Consider the following 20,896-nt stretch of genomic DNA (forward strand, 5'->3'; position numbering starts at 1 on the left):
TATGGGGATCGTATGATGGTATTAACTATTTTTGCGAAGTATATAACTGGTGAGTTTTTGAACTATTCCATGCATTCTATAAGATTCCTTACTGCTTCTTTATATCAAATCGTTCTGATGTTTTTCGTTATGCTGTACTGGAAATTTTAATTGTCCGTCTCAAATTATAAACCCAGCTAAGAATCGGATTCTGGTTTCTATGGCAGTACGGTGGGAGTTCCAGAGAAGCCTGCACTCGACTCTTACTATTTCACTGAATAACATTGTCAGCAATGGACGGAATATGCCAATGGCACGGTAGAGTCAAGTATTTACGGAGGCTTAGAGATTCCGAGTAATGGTAGCAGTCACTTTCGACGTGCTGCAGCACAACCTCAACTTGAGGTCTGTACTGAGATACATGCATTTCTCGATTGAAACATCGATGATTAGCTCCAATCTACTAGTTCTATGCTTCCGTCTTGGTTTCCAAAGATTTCTTGATTCGAATCAATTTTTTGAGGATGTTCGCCACTGGAAGTTTGAATAGTTTCCTTTTCGATTTTATATATTATAGCATTCTGCATGGTTTTCAATGAAGCATGAAGCATAACAGAACCTACAGCTTGATCCTCTTGATCTTTTCGATTAAATCTTACAGTGGCTTAAAACAAATAAACTTGAGTTAGTTGGTTGTGGCGATATGTGACATCATTTCGCTGTTATCTTGGAACATTCATATCCCGATTGCTTTTCATTTACTGCTGGAATGTTAAACTTTTTATAAGAAGCACATGTTTGTAAGCTAGAGACGCCCCTTTTTTGGGATGGCTTGACAGATCAATATTGATTGATTGGAATTTGAATAAACTTTCTGCTTCTCTGTTCATTCACAGAAATACCATTGGTGAATTTCCACAAATTTCTTAAAACTAAACTTACCGCTCAAGTTTGTCCACACAAGCATCCTGATAGTCATGAATCCATCTAATTGCATTAAAATGACATATACTACGCATATCCTCCGGTAATTCCTCGGGTTCTGGCCATTGAAAATTATCGATAATTGGAATAATATTACAATTCGAGGTAAGTGCTGCTACGATTTCCTGTAATTGAAAGAATACGCTAAATAAGCCAAAAAATCGCAGAAAAAAGATATTTGCAGATTTAACTCACCCGATGAACCCAATCTTTGCATTCATGGTCCTCGGAGCACCGTTCTAAAGCATTTGGAGTCAAAACAAGGATAAAGTGTTTCGCTTGGCGAATACTGTTCAAGAGATTGTTATCGAATTTTCCGGCTTCCAATCGCTCAACATCTATGAAAACTGAAAATCCTCGTAATTGTAAATGGACCTGAAATATGCAATAGATTACTTTATAAAAAATATTCTACGATGATGACGGAGAATTAGATCAAATTTAGTTGAAACTTACTTTTAACAAACTAGCCAGTTGAGAACCATTTGATCTCCGGTAGCTGACAAAAACGTCCAATGTTTTGGCCATATTTTCTTCGGAGGACGAGGGTAGTGTTGATTCTAAATCTAAAACCAAAGTGAATTACGTTCAATTCTCCACAGCTTTTCTATACAATTCTTCACAATAGGAACTTACTTTTAATGCTATTTAATATCCTCTGTCGATGGATTGCATTCGTAATTCCACATTCGGCAATTAAATGATCCTCATTTAAATGCCTCAACGAGTCTCGATCCACTCCAGCATTCAGCATTGAATAAGTGTATGTGCAATATTCAGCTGCTATGTTTTGCAGAAAACTATTCAAATTTGCCACATCCTTTGACGAGTAATCAGCCATCCTTTTTAGGTTTTGTAATTCACGCATAAACCGTCTTCGACGTATACCATTCGAGATACCAATGTCATCACGTAGATTATCTTCATTTAACTGAAGCAACAAGTCTCCATCAACACGGGACTCGTAGAAATTCTGTTCATATTCTCCAAAACCAATTTGCTTGACCCATTCTTGGACGTCCTCCACCGACCACAATGGCACTTGTTGGGACAACTTATGAGGAACTTGTTCACCAATCAGACGTAAGGCTTGCGCTGCGAATTTAGACGCGATGGCATTTGGGCAGCTGGCTACATTCTTCAGAGGTTCAATGGCTCCGATTTCACGGAAAATGTCCGTTTTGCCTTGTTCTTTCTTGATTCCAGCTTCCATGCAGAAGTGGAAGGCGGCGAGATTTCGTGCTTCCTCGCGCTTTGAACTTAAAACGGGGACTAGTCTTTGGAGCCAATGTTTGCTTTGCCCGTGGGCATAAGCTAAGTTAGACTTGGCAAATTCTGAAGGATCGTGAGTGGTTACAAAAGGTTCCACTAAATCCAGAGTTCCTGATTTCAACACTTCAGCTTCGATTTCCTTGTTAGCAACTAGCACAGCAATTGCCAAACAAGCATAATATTTGATGTTATCATCGTCATGGAAAGCTAGAGGGAACAACCACATCGGTACTTTCCTGTTTATCATTGCCTCTTGATTCTCAGCACCACCGTATAAACTTAAGTTTGCTAATGCTCCAGCGCAATGCCTCAATGTTTCCACATCATTCTTTCGACATTCAAACAGGACGGCGTCCAAACCACCCAAGCGTATCACATCGGAGCATGTTCCCTCACTGTGTTTGAACAAGTGCTCCAGAATACCAGTCCCTACTCTCGAGTGATCTGTTTTAGTATTTTTCGTACAGACGCAGGCAACATTTACCACTTTTTCCAGACCGTTTTCAACCACATGAGATCTATTCTCTGTTGTCAAACATTGTTCTAGGAGCCTAGCTGACGAATACTGAACCTCTTGATCGTTGGCCATGCAATTTTTCATGAGCAAATCTAATCCTCCATTCAGACGTAGGGAATTACATAAGCTGTAACCTAGTTCGTGGCCATATGTTGGAACAGCCCATGCTCTCTTGATTATCTCATTTATTTGATTCAGGACGTTTGGAGCCTTTTTCATTTGTTCCGGTCTTCTAAGGTTCTCTATACATGAATGCAGATGGGTCGAATACTTTCTAATAGTTCCCTCGATCTCTTTGGGACTACTGCTGGGCGAAAGCATGTCAAGATCATCAAAAGTGACTTTCTCGAAGTTGCCATTCATTGTTGTGGAACTTAGTTGTGAGGATGATGTGGACATACTGCTTCCTGTACTGCACACTTCTTGTGTTTTTATTGTGTAATTACGAGCAGATGACATGTGCTGTTCATGATTGAAAACTCCGGAGGACGACACGGTTTGCATTTGTTGTGCCTGAGCAATTGCTCTCTGTTCGGCACTAAATGAATCACTTTGAACTTTGATGCTGGAGGCGGCAACATTATTGGATGAATTGTGAGAAACATCACTGGACTTGAGAGATCGTGCTTCCTGCAAATAGAAAAGGAATATTGGTTAGGATCATTGTTTGACTGGTTAGGATTTTATGAAATTATCAAGACTAAACCAGAAGGATATTCGACTCCTAGAGTTAGGTTAGGAACATGAAAAAATACAATTGCTTAAGAATGGATAAAATTCTTTAGAAAAGTAACTACTAGTAAGAATGCAAGAACTTCAGGAGCGTTAAGAAGGTGACAGCTTTCAGGAGGAATTCTTGGCCGAAAATAGTTTGCAAAGACATTTAGTCTTTTTCTCTCTCTCGGATGGAAAAGGAGATTGATTCGTCTATGATTACAAATGCCTCGACTTTTTCCATTCGCTGACACCTGCGTTTTTGATTACTGAAACAACAGAAGGAGAAGAGACAATGCAGCAACCCAGGATACATTCTCGTATAGAAAGAATAAAATGGCAATGAGTTCGACCTCAGAAATTGCCAATATTTTTGGATCTTGGAATTTCCGATCCTTCTATCCAACAAGTGAGCTATTCAGAATTCGTCCAGGAGGTGCCCCATGGCAATATCAACATCCTTGCCTTTCAAGAAATGAATCGTAATAGCACGTACATTTTTGGCGACCACAATCATAGCCCCGCAGTGAGTAGTACAAGGGTACTGGCTTACACTGAGTACAAGCGCATCCTTCATACCAGTGGATGCGAGACCAATCTTGCACCTCTGCTGCAAATAAGGGATATGGCCCCTCAGAAAGAGATTTGACCGCTGGGACGTAACTTTTAACTACCATGAAACCCGCACAAAAGGGGCAATCGCATACAACTGAGTCAAAAACACAAGTCCCAGGAGTTCTCCTGGAATATATGCTCTCAACGGGCAATGAATGTCTTCAAATTCAGCGAAGAATCAAGTCTGCTCATAGGGCATTTTATACTCATCCGTCATCCAACTAAAGGCTCACTAATGATAGCCCTGTAGAAGATTTTGAAAATACCGACTCTTACGCAAAAAAACTGAAGGAATTTTTACAGTCGACTGCAATTTCGTCCAGCGGAGGACTTCGATGGGATGGTTATTTAGCTAATATCCACGACGACGGAAAACGATTGAAAAGCCGATCAATACAGCAATACCGTTTTGGTAGGGTACGGAAGAAAAAAAGAAGCAAAGTTGATGAAAAGGACAAAATTGTAAGGGATGAACTAGTAGACAGGCCTAACGAGAGACGGCCGGAAGAGAGGGAGTTTTCTCAGAATAGTAATTTCCACGAAAAGGAAGAATAATATGGGGGCCCGCATAATTGTCATCTCAGATCCGTATGATTTTCACCCCGGCCCTATTTTTAAGGTTTTGCGTAAAAAAACCTTATTAAAATCAGTTTACTGAATGTTACACACATTTTTTCCAGAGACGGTTGTAGCGATTCACACCAAATTTGGTGGAAAAGTGGGAACTGTGAACGCTCACGCATACAGTGAGTTACATAAGTCTACATCGAATTTAATGGGGGTCTCCATACATACAAAAGGGGGGTGTAAATTATTTTTCATCAAATATAGTCATGTGGGGTGTTAAATTCAAGGTCTGGATTAGTACCAAAGCCGGTCTTAGTTCTGACATTTGTTGACTAGGCTCCGAAATACTCTCCATACCGATATCTATTCAAATAAAGTTAATAATAGTATATTACTATAATTTTTAGTAATTGGCTCCAAAACCCCCCTTAAGTTCATTTTAGCACCATGAAATTTTGCAACAATGCAGGTATAACGTAGAGCATGATCCCCCCATCGGAAATCGCACTATTACTAACAAAGTTATAATAAATCAAAGTTGTCGCTTCTTCGCAATTCAACACTCAATGTGGATCTTCTCACATAATATAGGCATATATTACATGCTAGGTATTAATGGGATAAATGCACACTCAAATGTTTTTATAAAAGAAATACGCAAAACCTTTCATACCTGAAGCGTCCAGCTTCCGGTTTCCCAACTTGTTTCATATAATTTTCATTCCGGGCCCCGAATTTCCTATCCTGGGAGTAGCTCTACCCAACTAAGTGAAAGTACTACTCTGCACCCACCGAAAAAGTGGGTAAAAGTAAGAAAGAGAAAATTTTGAAAATTTTCAAAGACCGTTAAAGTTACACTTCCACGTTCTACGATTACTGTGTTAAAATTTTTTAAATTGCCACGAGACCGCACTTTCGGAAATTTTTTGAAAAAGGAACCAATGGTTTGGGTTTCGGTTGGTTTTTTTATTTTTTCTTTGCATTTTATTTGATTTATTTACTAACAACTTGCAGGGTTGAAACCAGTTTCTTCTGGGGTTCTCCAACTTCTCTCTACAGGGAGTTTTGGCTATGAGATTTCCTACCTCGCCAAATGATCGATAATAGAAGTTTAACTTTGCGAGTTTCACAAATTTGAAAATTATCCCAACATTTTTCCTTTATTTTGGGAAAACTGAATAAATTATTTGTCTTTTAATAACTGATGGTTTTGTCCAGAACAAAAGCGACCTATCAGGCGCTGACTCGCCTTTGCCCTGGGAGCAACGTCACCGAAAGTTGCTACCGGTCAAGATGGCTCCTTTGATTTGATATATTATATATTCGGAAACACGGCATAGGTATGCATTATATCCAGCGTAGAAACAATTTCGTTTAGCCTAAAAAGAGTGATCCGTGGAACAAAAAATGGAGAAAATTGCTCCCTTATTAACCCAGTCCGCCATCAAATGGATGCGGACTCAGATACCCTCAAACTCTAAACTCAAAGATCTGGACTCCGCGGCGGTCACAGAAACTCCGTGTTTCTGGAATTCGACCGATTCAGAAACTTCTCTTTAAACAGGTTTAGCAATATGCAAAGTCGGGCCTTCTTGTTGAAACTATATTTTCGACAGAGATATTCGTCTGCCACATAAATTTGTCTAGGTAGTGACCACCGCTGACGCTGACATCCAAACCCCTCTTTTCGAAAATGTAAGACCTGATGGTCACATTTGCCGAAATTGAATACTACACCATGGCGTGACAAACGCTGCATGTTCAGATATTTTTTAAAGATTCGTCGCATTGAGGTACGGAGAATTTTCATGTCAAGAGAACATAGACTCACTGATCTGAGCAGGCTTCGTGTCAATGTTGCTCGCACGTTTTGGATAATATAGACCTCAGCTTCGTGATTCACAATACTCGATGGTCTATCGGTTTTGTAAAAGTTTACTATCCAATTCAACATGGTTTTACGATCTTAAAAATTAAATTCTCTTTTGGCTTCGCGCCGCACACTTGAAATATTGTTCAACGATGAACGCATGTTGTATTGCTGTACATATCAACTGATTCAAAAAGAAAGTATCAAACAAGGAGGTTGGGATTTTGCCTCATTGGACATCGGGGTTAGTGAAATGCTTGATCCTGCGATCGAGCGGTTCAATTTTTGTCCTTTGCTTCAATTTCACATTGAACCCGTATTCTTTAAATGACGATTTTTGTTTGCGTAAAGGCTCATCCCGATGGAAGCCCTGACATATGATGGACCTTATCAACCTTACCCACCTTTCCTCAACTTCAAATTCATTAAAAACTGATACAGATTTTTCCGCATTTGATGTGAAGCGGTTTGGCAGGTCATCAGAAACATCTTAAATTCAGTCAATTGCATTCATATTACGGTATATTAGCCAATATCGATATCTTGATCTAAGATCTTTTTTTTTCTTCAGCCTTTGTCCTGTTCACAAGCGGGGTCGGCTGATATCTTGATCTAAGATGCTGTTTGAAAAAGTTGACTGACGGTTTCGTTCAGGCCAATGGCAACTCATCAGATGCTACCACACCTCTGTCCTGGGAGCAGCGTGACGTGGTCCGGTCTGTCACCAAGTCGGTGCGAACTCAGGACTCCAGCATCCTCAACAAAAAATTCACTTCGGCCTGGTTTAGGTCTGAACTTATGATGGATTTCACCTATTACGTGTTTGTGATTATATATAAATGCAGCGATTACCATCTGTCGTTACTTTCGGTAACGCTGCTTCCAAGGCAGAGGTAAGGCAGCGTCTGATGAGTCGCCTCTGCCCTGGACGAAACCGTCCGCCAACTTTTTCTTTCCTAAACAGTGGGTTGTCGAATTGCAACACGAGAATCATCAGCTTATAATCTCACCTTGCTTAGGGACCTCTTTTCGGCACATATTCTGTGCTATATATTTTGTCTAAATTGCCGAAATCTCCACCTCTATTGGAGAACATATGCCTTATATGAATCCTGTGCATATTTGAGAAAGAACCGTCTTATTTTTATAGCATTTTTCCAATTTATATGTATTTTCAAAAAAAAAAAAAAAAAAAACATTTGAAAATAATTGGAAACGAACGGCCGTAACGACTTCGCCCAGAGTTGACAAAAAAATTCTCGAACTAGAATTCTCTAGACTGGATTCATAATAGTAAATATTTACGTAGGTGTTATTGCATATGATATGAATCACAAGCATTACTGAGCGATCTTCTCAGTTTCTCAAACTTCTTTTTTATAAGCAAAGTCACCACTGGATAGGACCAATAGTACGGCACGAAGAACGAGCTGTGGACTTAGAGGTAAAGAACCCTCACCTTAAGTAAAAAAGCTTAGATACTGTGTAATAAAATGCTCTCATTTAAGCTATGTCCATTGAGGAATTATATTTTTTGTAGCTTAAAGAAAAGATATTCCTTCGGAAGCATGTAAATTTCGAAAGAACGGAATTCGAGAAAATAAACACTAAATATTTGAAAATATTTTAAATCAACGTTAGTGAGTCTTCATTGAAGGTCAATTCGAATGTAAATTAATTAACGCAATAGAAAATGTTCTAAAGAATCACAGGAAAGCAAGAAGTCCGACCATACAACACATTTTTCCAAACACTAGTATAAATATCTAATAAGAGCTTGCAACATTATTCGCTGAGATACTAAATATTTTTAGGCAATGTTGTTAGTTTTCCTCTCAATTCACAGAATTTTTGCAAATAGCACAATTTATTACTGCGTTGGAATCAGCACTGGCGTAATTTAAAAACAATTATTTTAGCTACCTCACGTTCAACTTCAATTGGTATATCTCGAACTCCTCTGTTTACCCTAGGAGGTGGCGATAAAGATTTCGAATGTTTTGGAAAATCTGGAGCAGTTGGTTGCTGCTGGGGTGGCGGTGAAAATGGACTCTCAACAATTGTGACGCGCGGACTTGTTGGACTGAGCGGACTTAACGGCGGACCCGATGGATTTTTTCCCACGCCCGGGGACCCAACTGGCGGTGGTGACATGGGCATTTCAACTATTGGACTGGGTGATCGTGCTGGCGGAGAAAAATCTGATTGACCGGACGAACGAAAGATACCCTTACGAACGGGCCACGGTGCCTTACCCGACATTTTTCACTAATGATTCGCTTATCTAAAAATTTTATTCGATCACTCTAAGATTACGTGCAGTCTTATTTATGTAGATTAGCACTCGCACTATAATTAGATTCAATTAGTATACAAATAGCATTTAGTTTTCTCGCTCAACAAATAAATTTGTATCTTTTGCGATTCAATTATATTATATCTAAGCGTGATGTAGAACCAATCACTTTTGACCACTTATAAAATTGATTTCTTTTCTTCAAGGAACAATTTAGTTTCAGTGAGCACCTTACACAGTTGGCTATAAATATTCACTGGCACTTTCCACATGCGTCCAGGAAACGGATAACTTAAGTTAATTATTTTATTAAAATATCACTTAGTATTTGGGGGAGGCAATGATTCCGATACCGATTAGAAAGTTGCTCACAACAAAAACTATCGGCATCGTGATGCGAAGATTCGCAATGCAAGGGATTTCTTGTTATAGTGCCAAACTATAACAATATCACAAAAATAAATGCACTCTCTTCGGTTTTACGCTTTAACTAAATTAATTTATTTAGTAGAATTTAAGTAAAAATCGTTCGATCGGTTCGATAATAATATTAACCAAATATTTTTTTATTTCGAAGTAGCCTAGCAATGTCGAAATTCTGACACAGTATTCGACTAAATCGAAGGTCGACTCAGTTCTATTCTTAACAGAGAATCTCACTTTGATTCACAGTATACATATACATGCATGCATTTTGTATACATTCAGATTTAGAGACCCACCATGTCGTATGTGAAATTGTCCGAGAGAAATGAAAACGAACGGCCAGTATTCTCGAAAATAGATTTGAAATTTTCACAAAACAAGAAACCGAGAAAATGGGAAAAGTGAAGAGAGAAAAAAAGCAACGAAAAGGAAAATTCATAAACTTTCTCGAAAATTTCACGCAATATAATCAAGAAAATGGGAGAAATAACGAAAATGGTAAGTTATTTTTAACAGAATCTTTTTTATCGCCACACACTTTGAGATTTTATTTGAACAAGTGTAGACTGCAGAAGAAAGCTTTTTGCAAACATTGCTAATGAGCGTTTGCAATGGCAACCATGATGCGGGGTGTTATCAATTGACTTTTTTCATTTGTTGTCTTCTCTTGCGAAATAGTACACATGCTACGATCCTCAGTATTCTCTATTTCTTTTAATCTATAACGCTGATAAATGATGTAAGACGCGCAGCATTCATGAGGAAGTGAAATCCTGAACGTAGCTCAGTTGATATTTAATTGATGCTACTTTATCAATTTTTTAAAAATTTGAAGATGACATAGTTAAATAATAAATAAAAATGAACATTTTGTCAACATCCGAAATAGGTAGGCACAATATCCGTCCTCACGTACTATTGACTCAGATCTGCAAAATCGTACATTCTCGAAAGTGGACCAAATGACGCATAGACAATTCTAGTCTTAATTGATAAAGCCCAAATATAAAAGGATTGACTTATGAATGGCGGGAAAGTCTGTATTTAATCCCAATTATACAAAAGAAAAATAAACTTTGCTGCGATAACTGCATTAGAGTTTCACGTTCTATAGCTCTAGAGTCTGAGACGAATCGTAGGCAGAAAATATTATGCGACGTTCAAAAAAATAAAATCTACTGTAGACGAAAAAATGCTACCAGAATAGTAATGTTCTAGATATATCTTACTCTATTGCGTGCAGGCATTTATTACTTGATTCTTTCCGAAAATAGTTTTCACTTTTAAGTTGAAGTTTCTAATTTTTTGGTGTATTCTCAGACATTTCATATAATCATATGTCGGAATTGTCTTATTGCGATGCTGTTGAATTTCATTTCACTTCTTTTTACCAGTCAGTTATTTTTACAGACTTTGACTCATTTACCTTCATCCTCCACCAACCAAATCCTAGATTCATTTTCAGTTGCACGGAAACTATCTGCAGGTGTGCATATGTACCTAATAGGACCCATACACAGTCAAAAAAATTGCACAACGGAGCGATGCGCAACGATGCGTTGTGCAATTGTAATTCCCATACACTTAGTGAAATTTTGTTCAAACATTAGTTACAAGTTGGAAACGGAACGAATAACATGCCATTAAAATAGTATTGCAACTCTCTGTATTGTTATCGGGAGGGGTAGAATGGTGGGGGTGACCCGCTCTGTAGCCTCCTTCTACATTGGGACGATAATTACTCGACTTTATTTATGATTCGAAAATAGCCTATTTCGGTATGCCATAACTTTGACAGAAGTGGAAAGGAGGGACAGTTTTTTTTCCTTCTATATATCCTCTTTACACTCTTACGGTATGGTAAGCAGACTCAACTGATGATAACAAAATTCCCCCCATTAGACGGAGGGAATTTGAGAGAGAGGACATCCTTTATCACTGCGGGAATAGGGCTTCAAATTAAACCCTATCTTTTAAAGGGATTATGACCGCCGCTGTCCTTTAATGGGGGTTATGTCCTCCTCATGGGATACATTTGAAAATTCAAGTTGGCCATGCTGATGTAAAAGGAACCCCACTTTGAATGGCCATAACCTTATAAGGGCAATGGGCGCATTGAGCTTTGACCGGGTTTGAATAGGAGGCACCATTCCCTTCCTCCTCCATAAACTTTCCAACCCCTCCGAGGACGAGGTTGAAAATCCGCCTTCTGGAAAATTATATTTCAGCCGTCACCTGACAAATATTGTGCAAACGTCTCCGTTGTGCAAAAGATTTCAAACATTTTTGAAACTCGTCAAAGATTTGCGCAACGCATCAAACGCGCCCATACATTAGCAAATTATTGCGCAACAGCCTTCTGATTTGGGAAGTAGGCGTTTTGTTTTTTGAATAAAGGATCATATGAATTTGCGGTTAACCGCCGCTTAATAGGACGATTAGATTACCGAACAATGCATCATCGCTATATCAAAAATGCTTACTGTTTAAGAACAGATTGTTTTTCCTGTGCTATCTTATTACCGATATAGACGGATATCAACTCCTTCCCTCCATTTTAAACGTCATAACTTTTTAAGAGGGCTAACCGTCACGATTTTCCAACGGAGCTTGAGCTTCTTCCTACATTACTCCTTTACCCTTGCCCGGTTGGAGTTCGAAGTTAAACCCAACCGTTTTGACATGAGAATAGCCGCTACAAATCTTCAAGAGGATTAGAAAGGGGGATTTCCTTCGTTCTTCTTCATATCCTCCTCATCATCTTTTCCATGATGAAATTCAAGCAAAACCCACTTCATCACTTTTTAAGTGTTGTGTACCGCAGCTAGCCGCGAGGCACAGTTGAATTGACTAGCGATTGCCCAATCGTATAAATAGAGCAATTGGGCTACCAAAGGGTGGACACTTTGTTCACAAATGAAATGGACGCTATTGAGTTACCTGGTGCCATGTCCAAAAGGTAGAAAGGAAAGGAAGAAATATATTATATACAGCAGACATTATCTGAAACCATCAAACGACAAGATACAACATTTCGTGAGTGTATCAACTATAAATTACTCCGTGTCGAAATTCATGCCTGCGAAGTACATCTGCACACTACAACTGGCGTTTAGCCGCGTATTACAAACGCCTAGAGCGTACAGTCAAGTTAGCGGCTAACCGCAGGTCGGCCCGCATGCGCGGTTATACATTCAAATCAAAAAGTGTCTGCCCGCGCGTCTAGCCGCTTACGCGATTAACCGCAAGTGCGCAGGAGCCCTAAGACCCTCGTGCCAGGCCTAATTTGGGTCATGTCAAGGAATTAGGAAAGCTGCTGTGCAATACCTTCATCCCTCCCTCATAAATTGTATTGTGCTTTCTGAATCCGAGTTAAAGATATTCCATACGTTTCTGTCCGCTAGGATTAGCAATAGTTTCTGGAGCAATAACTTTGAATATGTTTGATATAGTGGGGAGAAACTTATCTAATGATAAAATGATTCTACAAAATTTGATGATACATAGAAATGATTCTTAGATCGGGAAGGATTTCAAATCATTGTCACAATCAGATTTTTTCAACAATTTTTTTCTCAGAACTTTTTTAAAAATATAAGAAACAAATTTAGAGGTTTTATTGTAGTGAAAGTTGTGACTAAATTGTCGCCAGGAGCAGCCTGCACTGCAGCCCCTACTACTATTACTAACTTTATTCGTGCAGCTATCGGAACCGGATGTATTTTGAGGCTTAGATTCCGTACAGGTGCACCACTGTGATTTTTTCTCAGATTTTTCGGTTGGATAGGTTCTGAGAACCGGACCTGTTATACTTTTTGATGGTCATATTTTGAGCCCTCACTCCCCTATGTTTCACCCGATATCAAATATGGGACCAGTTTTGAAAAGTACGTACTAATTGAGCCCTTTCATTTGATACTCAACAAAATTTTGCACCTTCCATTCACATGCATGGGGAGCCCCCCTTAAAATTAACGCAAAATGGCGCCACTTGATCCATATACAGGGAACAACAGATCACACGCTCTTACCAATTTTCGTGCACAATTGGTCTAGCCGTTTCCGAATAAATCGGGTGTGACACACAGACAGACGGACAGACAGACACCGAGTCTATTCTAATAAGGTTTTATGTTTACACAAAAAACAATTGAGGTCTACAAGTAGAAATCAGTGGTCTTTAGAAAAAAATACACAGATCCACCTTGGCCTCTTAGTCGATGTTACAAAAATCCGGATTCATATTAGCTTTGCATTGGAATCAGCACCAATAAAGGTATGCACTCGGAAATTAAATTTCATATCGAAGAGAGAATAAGAAGTGCAATAGCGCGAATTTCACTAAACATTTCATCAGAAAATCCATAAAGATGTGCATTACTAAAGAGGATTCACCATGGATTAACCGGCAGATCTGGGAGCAAAACGAGTAGAGAGAACGAATCTTTTAGGAAAAAATTCTTCAAAACCACAGAAGAATTCAATTATATTCAAAAAATCAATCATTTACGGAGAATTTGAACCCGGCAACCAAATGACTCCGGGACAGGTCAACAAAATGGTGGACACAGGTTTGGCCTTCGAGCTTAAAAGAGGATTAATGGATTGAAAAGCCTATTCGTCTATAAGCAGATCAGAAGAAACCATTTAACCGGAAATCCTGAAGAATATTATGCCAATGCTTTCAAGAAAATATACCACGAAATACAAACCGTTCCTTTCCCTTTTCAGACAAAAATTATGTATGAGAATGTTACGCTACAAGATTTTTAGACTTTTACGTGCAACTTAAAAGCAATGTCTACAATGTTTACATAAGAAACCCCCAACACACAGATTCACGTGGATCGCCTTGACATGTAGAGCTAAATTCAACCCCGGGGATAAATCGTGCGAGCGCCATCGAAATTACATAATAATCCTAACTTTGTTAAAACTGTATTGCCGGCCGTCTGAGAGTGCTGCGGCTACGGGGGAATCACCCTCTTTCAACCCCTCGCCCCCTCTCGACGTGTCTACCCCGAATCCAAACTAAATTTTAATTTGGGACATGATACTTAATGCAGATCGAGAGTTGCGTCTCAATAAACGCCACCTCCACTGTTTATAATATAAATTTATAACGTCGCAACTGTTAAAAATCCCTTGTGTTAATTTCTTATATACGCTAAAGAAAAAAATCCTCCATTAGCAAGTCCACTATGGAAGAACAGCGTTTTTGAATCAGCAGGGTAGCAAACAACAAAAAGTTCATTGTCGACATAATCTTGCTACACAAATAACAAATGAACGAGAAAAAAAAATCAGAAAGTCATGACGGTGGAGCATTTTCTTAAATGAAAAGCGTCTGTTTTAAAGTTTATGTTTCATCATAAATAGAAATCGTATTTTTAAGACTTTGACGTAGTAGAACAGCTTCCGCAGACAATCTGTTTTACGAAATTTTCGTTGAGAAAAATGGATTCGAAATGGTAAATATTGTATGTATATTTTCGTACTCATGAACGGACCACACATTGTAGTAATGATTTGCAGCAAAATTTAGTGCGGACTTTATAGCGATATTCGTAATGAAAATTTTCCTGATTGATTTCATTTAATATCTGTATCTCAATATGAATCACCAACAGTTAACATCTGAATGGGGTGCAGGAAAACAATCCCGGGGATGACTAATAACCACATTGAATTGATGCAAAATTTATTGCGAAATTTATAAAGATTCTGTTGTTATTCTCTTATGGATTAACTGGTGCCTTCACAACCTTTCAATGAGAATAAATAATAGTTTATGAATACATTAATCCATTTATTCATGCATTCAATCTGGTAAGCGATAATATTTCTAAATATTTGGAGGACCATAAGTGCCCCTGTAAATCCCTAGTGACTTCACTTTTGATTTCTTGTTAAGATAAATTGAGGCATCCAAGATACTTGGTTTCTCTGAATTCGTTCAATTTGGTTTAGCAGAAGTCAGGTGCTCTCTCTTCCTCAAAATAATACGTTAATTTTGTTTGCCCAGTTTCGGGCCCAATAGCACTTGCGGGCTTCAAGTTCCATCCTATTATTGTAGGTTTAGTAAAAATTTATTAGAACTAGCCCTTCGTTGTCAAAAACTAGCTGATTCAGTCAGTTGGTAGAAGTATATACTGGTGACGCTACCAATCTTAAATCGATTGCATTGAGTAAAAATTGATTGCGTTTTTTGAAACAGATGGTGTTCGCACAATATATGATTGTCATATGTGTTTGACAGCTGATGGATGAACGATTTGGTTGAAAATAGGAGACCATACTGCGCACTTTCTGCATATTTTATTCTATTACTTTCGTAAAGATAAGAACGCGAATTCAGCTCGTGAAAAACTGTGTGAAATTGGTAAGGGCCATGCTAAAAAAATGAACACCAGTGCCAAAATTAGCTGGAGAAATTCCAGGCCACAAACATTTTTGATGAACCGTTAAAAATTATTGGAGAATGCATGAGATGTTCAGCGTCACCCAGAGTACTCGTCTGATCTTGCGCCATCGGGCTTCAATTGTTTCCCCCCTTTTTCAAAACTCAAACGAATAGAGTCATATTAAATTTAGATGGGGCGGTAAATCAACTCCTTCCTCAGTTTTTTACCAATATAAGCAGGTCTTTCTACGAACAGAGAATTATAAAACTAATCAAAAAATAGCAAAGGGTCGAACAGAATATATCGTTGATTGTCTTTGTTCTTTTAAAAAAACATGCAAAAGAGGAATGACTTTTTACTCAATCGATTTTTAAAAAGCACAAATGTTCAGACAATGTGTTAACATGAGAATTTGATATTTTATTCACAAGTTAAAATGATTTCATTGATACTACTCTTAATTTTTGAAACAATGGAAAAGTACTAATTTAGTGTCTTGACAAAGCATCGTGTTTTAATGGGAAAGAATATGCCCCGAGAAAGCAAAGGATTGGTATGTATCATTCGGACTCTGCTGTAGAGAAGCGATTTACTGATCCTAAGCTCGGTGTGTAAGCACTAATGGTTTTTTAGTATTCCGATCCCAGAAAAGATAAAAAAGTCCGGTGAAGAGTGTGCGCTTAAATCATACGTACGTACGTACGTAATCTCAGAAATTATTAAAAAGCGTATTCACCGTACATACACCGTAATATGTCGTAGCCTTGTAAGTAATTGTTTAGAAAAGCACCATCTTCTTCACTACAATTTTTCTATTTTCATATTTTTTTTGGCGAAATCCAACAGCCTATTCCTGTTAAGCGTAGAGAAAATGACAAAAATACATGTCTCCGTTTAGACAGCAGCTAGTCGTAGCAAAGAGGATCGAGATTCATTCTTGAAACCTACTGAAATCATTTGTCTCCTTCATCAGCGTCAAATTCGTCGCTTTAGAAAGCCCCTAATTGGATGAAATATCCATAACTATGTGAATTTCCCATAAAACGGGAGGATAGCTCCTGGAAAAGAAGTGATATAAAGAAACAAGAGCAAATAGGATATCGACACGGCTAGTAGTAGCATATCAATTCAAAGAAATCCCATGAATGGTACAGAAAGAAAGAAGACGTGGCAGACACTACCTCAAATGGAGCGATGATGTAGGCCAAGACGGCAAACAGCTTTTAGCAGTTGTTGTTGTGCATAGCCCGAATGTATAGATATGGCAAGCCTTTACTGAATACAGGCTGTTATAATTGGCTGGCCTACTAGGAAAGAATTTTTTATTTAACAAATTTTTTACCTAGAACCCGAGGTAGCTAGTGGTCAGAATATCAAGACTTTCCAGTGGTAAAAAATATTGATCAAAAAAATTAGATAAATTAAAGCATGTTATTATTGTCAATAATTTCTTGAAGAACTCCGACAATTATGGAAAACAGAATAGGGGAGAGAAAAAGCAGCTACTATGAAGAGATTTTTTAGCTTGGCAAATAAGAAAAAAAAATTGTACTATTCACTTAAACCTTGGACCACCGAATGGTTTCTCTTATTATTTATATGATTTACGGAAGAGATAACAATTTAGCGAGAAAGAACACCAGAATAAGTGGTGTACCACGTTCCTGGAGTCTTGATTTTTCTTACCCACAAGTAAGCTTTGAGGAGGTACAAAGGCTGGCTATTACCAAATATTAATGAAAAGTAGTGGCTGCATTATCCAGCATAACTAAGTGTTGCCAATACTGACAAAAAACGACGAAAAACTGAGCTCGATATGAAAATATTCAAGTCCTAGTATATGCCTGATGGGAGGGGTGAAAAAAGGGGGATACCTTGGGTTCGGAATAGAAATTTCAGTGAAAAGCGAGATGATAGGCGTCCCGTTCAATTTTCACGAAAAGCCCAATTTTTCCGCATAGTATTCAGCCTGGACGCGGATTTTCTCTCTACGGCCCTGCCTCTATTTTGGCGCCTAACTAACTAATATCGAAAACTCAAGAAGGGTTTTTTTAACATAGTCAAAATGTAGTATCATGGATGAGCTAATAGTAATCATTAAAAATATCTAAATTCGCATTCCCTTTCCCAGGAGGATATTTCAGCCCATAAATATAATCAAATGGAGGAAATGATCATTTCTAATCTTTTGATGATGAGCTACGATTTTTGTTATTTTACTTCCTTCCTTCCTTCCTTACTAGAAAATTCATACAATAAAATTTGACTACGTCGAAAAAATTTGGACAATTGCTCAGAGGAACACTCCAAGTAAACCTGGCACTTAGAAATAATTAATATTAAAAAACAACGAAATTCCGAATGAAGTTAAGAAGGGCACAGCACTGTAATTATCTCCTGCGCTTGGCCCGTGGCAGAATCGTAATGTTGCTTAACATACCAAACTTTCCCCTTTCAGAAACAAAGAAACATACTACAAAGCTTATTCAGTCGAAAAGTAAGAAGACTTGCAAGAGTGTTGTGGGCATTCTGACATTCTTCATATGAACGTATGTGAAGTTTCATTTCAATCTGTCAATTCGTTCTTTGTCTATAAGCCATTTAGTATCGATGTGTCACAGTATTTTTTTTACAGTGGAAAAAATCAGGTATCATTCAGTGATTGAATTTTTATTTTTGGAAGGTTCAAAAACAAAGGAAATGTATGATCGAATGTTGAAAGTATATAAGGATTCTTTGCCTTCAATTTGTACAGTAGGAAGATGGGTTGCTGATTTTAAATGTGGTCGCACAAGCCTTGAAGGCGATCCCCGCCAAGGACGTCCAAAAATAGCAACAACACCAGAAATTGTAGAAAAAATACTGGATATCGTATTGGAAAATCGTCGAGTGACTGAAAGAGATTTAGTAGAAGCCCTAGGCATCTCATTGGGCATTGTAAGCAATATTTTGGCTGAAGTATTGGGTCTCAGGAAGCTGTGTGCACAATGGGTGCCGCATTCGCTAACAATGGAACAAAAACACATTCGTATGCGACTTTCTCGGCAACGACCAGAGCGTTTTCGAAAGGATAGAGTGGATTTTGTGCGTTGATTCATCACAGTGGATGAGAATTGGGTCTATCACCATGATCATGAATCAAAACAATAGGCTAAAGAGTGGTATGAATCTGGTTCTTCAGCTCCGAAACTAGTTCGTGTCCAGAAATCGGCCAAGAAGATAAATCCATGAATACAAGTTCGAATTGATGGAGCATCCACCGTATTCACCAGATTTGGCCCCTAGCGACTTCTATGGATCTGTTTCCAGACCTAAAAAAATTCATGGGATGAAAGCGTTTTTCATCAAATGATGAGGCCATAACAACTATGAAAGCGTATTTTGCAGCCCTTCCAGATTTTCACTTCAGGGATGGAATTCTTAAATTGTAACCTCTTTGAAACGAGTGTGTTGATATTTACGGAGACTATACTAAATTATTTTAGGATTTTAGTAGTTTTCATATATACGTATGATGCAGGTTATAGCATCGAGTGTCGTATGTGTAGTAGGTAGTGGTTACCCTGGTTTGGTCCCTTAAGAGGACATATTATCTTTATGGAATATGAAAATTATACTTTGGGTCATGCATTTATTACAAAACAATCAATGTATCTGATCGCACGAATTCCCCAATTTTTTAACTTTTTATTATTATCGGTTTTCAAAAGAGAAACCAATACCGCATTCACTACAGCTATGATTAATTAAACATGATTTTGATTCTTTTACTTATTAAAAACGATAGACACGCAGAGATATTCGTCCCGTAAGACATATTGCAAGAGAATATAAAGTCGAAAAAGTTGCAAGGGAATGGAACAATAGGAAAATTAAGGCAAAAGCCGCACTAAAATGTTATGTTTGTGTACATGGTCGGACTTTGACAACGTAAACACTTAATATAAGGGAAAGTTGTTGAAAAGAATATTTTTTTTTCTCTTTTAGACCCACGAATTCTGTATAACGACAACTTATAAGGGACCACTCACTTTAAACATCCAAAGACTTTCAAACATACTACTGAATGATAATGGCAAAAATAAATGGCAATTATTCATTAATTTCGCTATTCATTTCATCAGAAAATTGTATGCACCTTATCTTGTTTATTCATACAAACCATATCTGATATAATTTTTCTGTTACATATGTAAATAAGTATCTATTGTGACATTTCCAGTCCTTGCATCGGATATTAGCATGAGCCCACTCTGATTAGATAATAAATAATACAAAGCATAATGTGTTGTTTATTACCAATTGAATATCATTGTTAGATATATAGTCTTTAACGATTTAACTGCAAAGATATGGGAGTTGATAAAGATATATCCTTATTACAAATTTATATTGAAAAATTAACAAACTCAATACACACAGTTCGAGCTTCCTAATTCATTTAAATATTCCTTTTCCCAAGAATATCTAAAATCTAAATCCTTACCTCATTGAAGCCATTTGGACTTTTCCTTTCACTACATTTACTCCTCTTTACGAAGGATGTTGCCCAGAATTTTACACCTTTCGTTAAACAGTTTTTCACAAACATTTTCACTTATCACGCCATGGATATTCCTAATAACTCTGAATCACTTAGATTGGAGACAAATACAGTTAGCCGCGTTTTTCAATCGATCCATTGGCAAACGGCGAGTAGTGAGTAACTAAGAACTGTTAAGAAAAGAAAGTCAAACACGACACTAAGAAGGAATCGTCAGTCCACACATTCCTAGATATACTTTAGCGCATACAGTTAGTTCCTTGTGAGAAAAATCGATACTGTTTTTTAGACAGAAACTTCACTAGAAACAACTCACACCCTTTGAGAAAGCAAGGACGCAGGATTACAGTATAATGACTATGACTTTCGGTTGTTTTCTTAGCCACTATCCTTACTAACTGCTGACTTAAATAAGGGTAAGGCTTTTTATATATCTATGTATATAGACAAATTTTCACATCCTTTCACTCTATACACTATTTATGCAAATCATGCGTGGAATTCGGTCAGACGAAAGTGTTCACCGAGCACTGAATGGTGGAAAGTTTGTTATCATTCCTAATACTGACTGTAATATTTCGATTTGGTATCCAGTGTAATCCCATTGATATGCGTAGCATGTTCATTATTGTACAATTGGGGGAAGTATCTGGAAAAAGTTCAGACTCAGAAGGGTGGAGGGAAATAACATTTAATGACCTTTTCGCGT

General features: G+C 37.8%; 1 protein-coding gene across 7 annotated transcripts in view; it reads right to left on the reverse strand.

Moving 5' to 3' along the window:
• LOC119649008 (NAD(+) hydrolase sarm1) overlaps nt 1-20,896 on the reverse strand; it is a 199,395-nt gene that overhangs the window by 11,098 nt on the left and 167,401 nt on the right. For 5 of the 7 annotated variants that reach the window (XM_038050953.1, XM_038050954.1, XM_038050955.1 and 2 more), the window contains 4 exons: nt 1,600-3,382; nt 1,420-1,529; nt 1,159-1,338; nt 922-1,088 (listed from right to left, as the gene is read on the reverse strand). In XM_038050953.1, coding sequence (XP_037906881.1) covers nt 922-1,088; nt 1,159-1,338; nt 1,420-1,529; nt 1,600-3,382 — 2,240 coding nt within the window. Of the gene's footprint in view, nt 1-921; nt 1,089-1,158; nt 1,339-1,419; nt 1,530-1,599; nt 3,383-8,441; nt 9,300-20,130; nt 20,456-20,896 lie in introns of those variants that run through there. The other 2 variants (XM_038050957.1, XM_038050958.1) reach the window with 2 other exon arrangements.

The sequence above is a fragment of the Hermetia illucens genome, chromosome 2 (genome assembly GCF_905115235.1).
Source record: "Hermetia illucens chromosome 2, iHerIll2.2.curated.20191125, whole genome shotgun sequence".
NCBI lineage: Eukaryota > Metazoa > Arthropoda > Insecta > Diptera > Stratiomyidae > Hermetia > Hermetia illucens.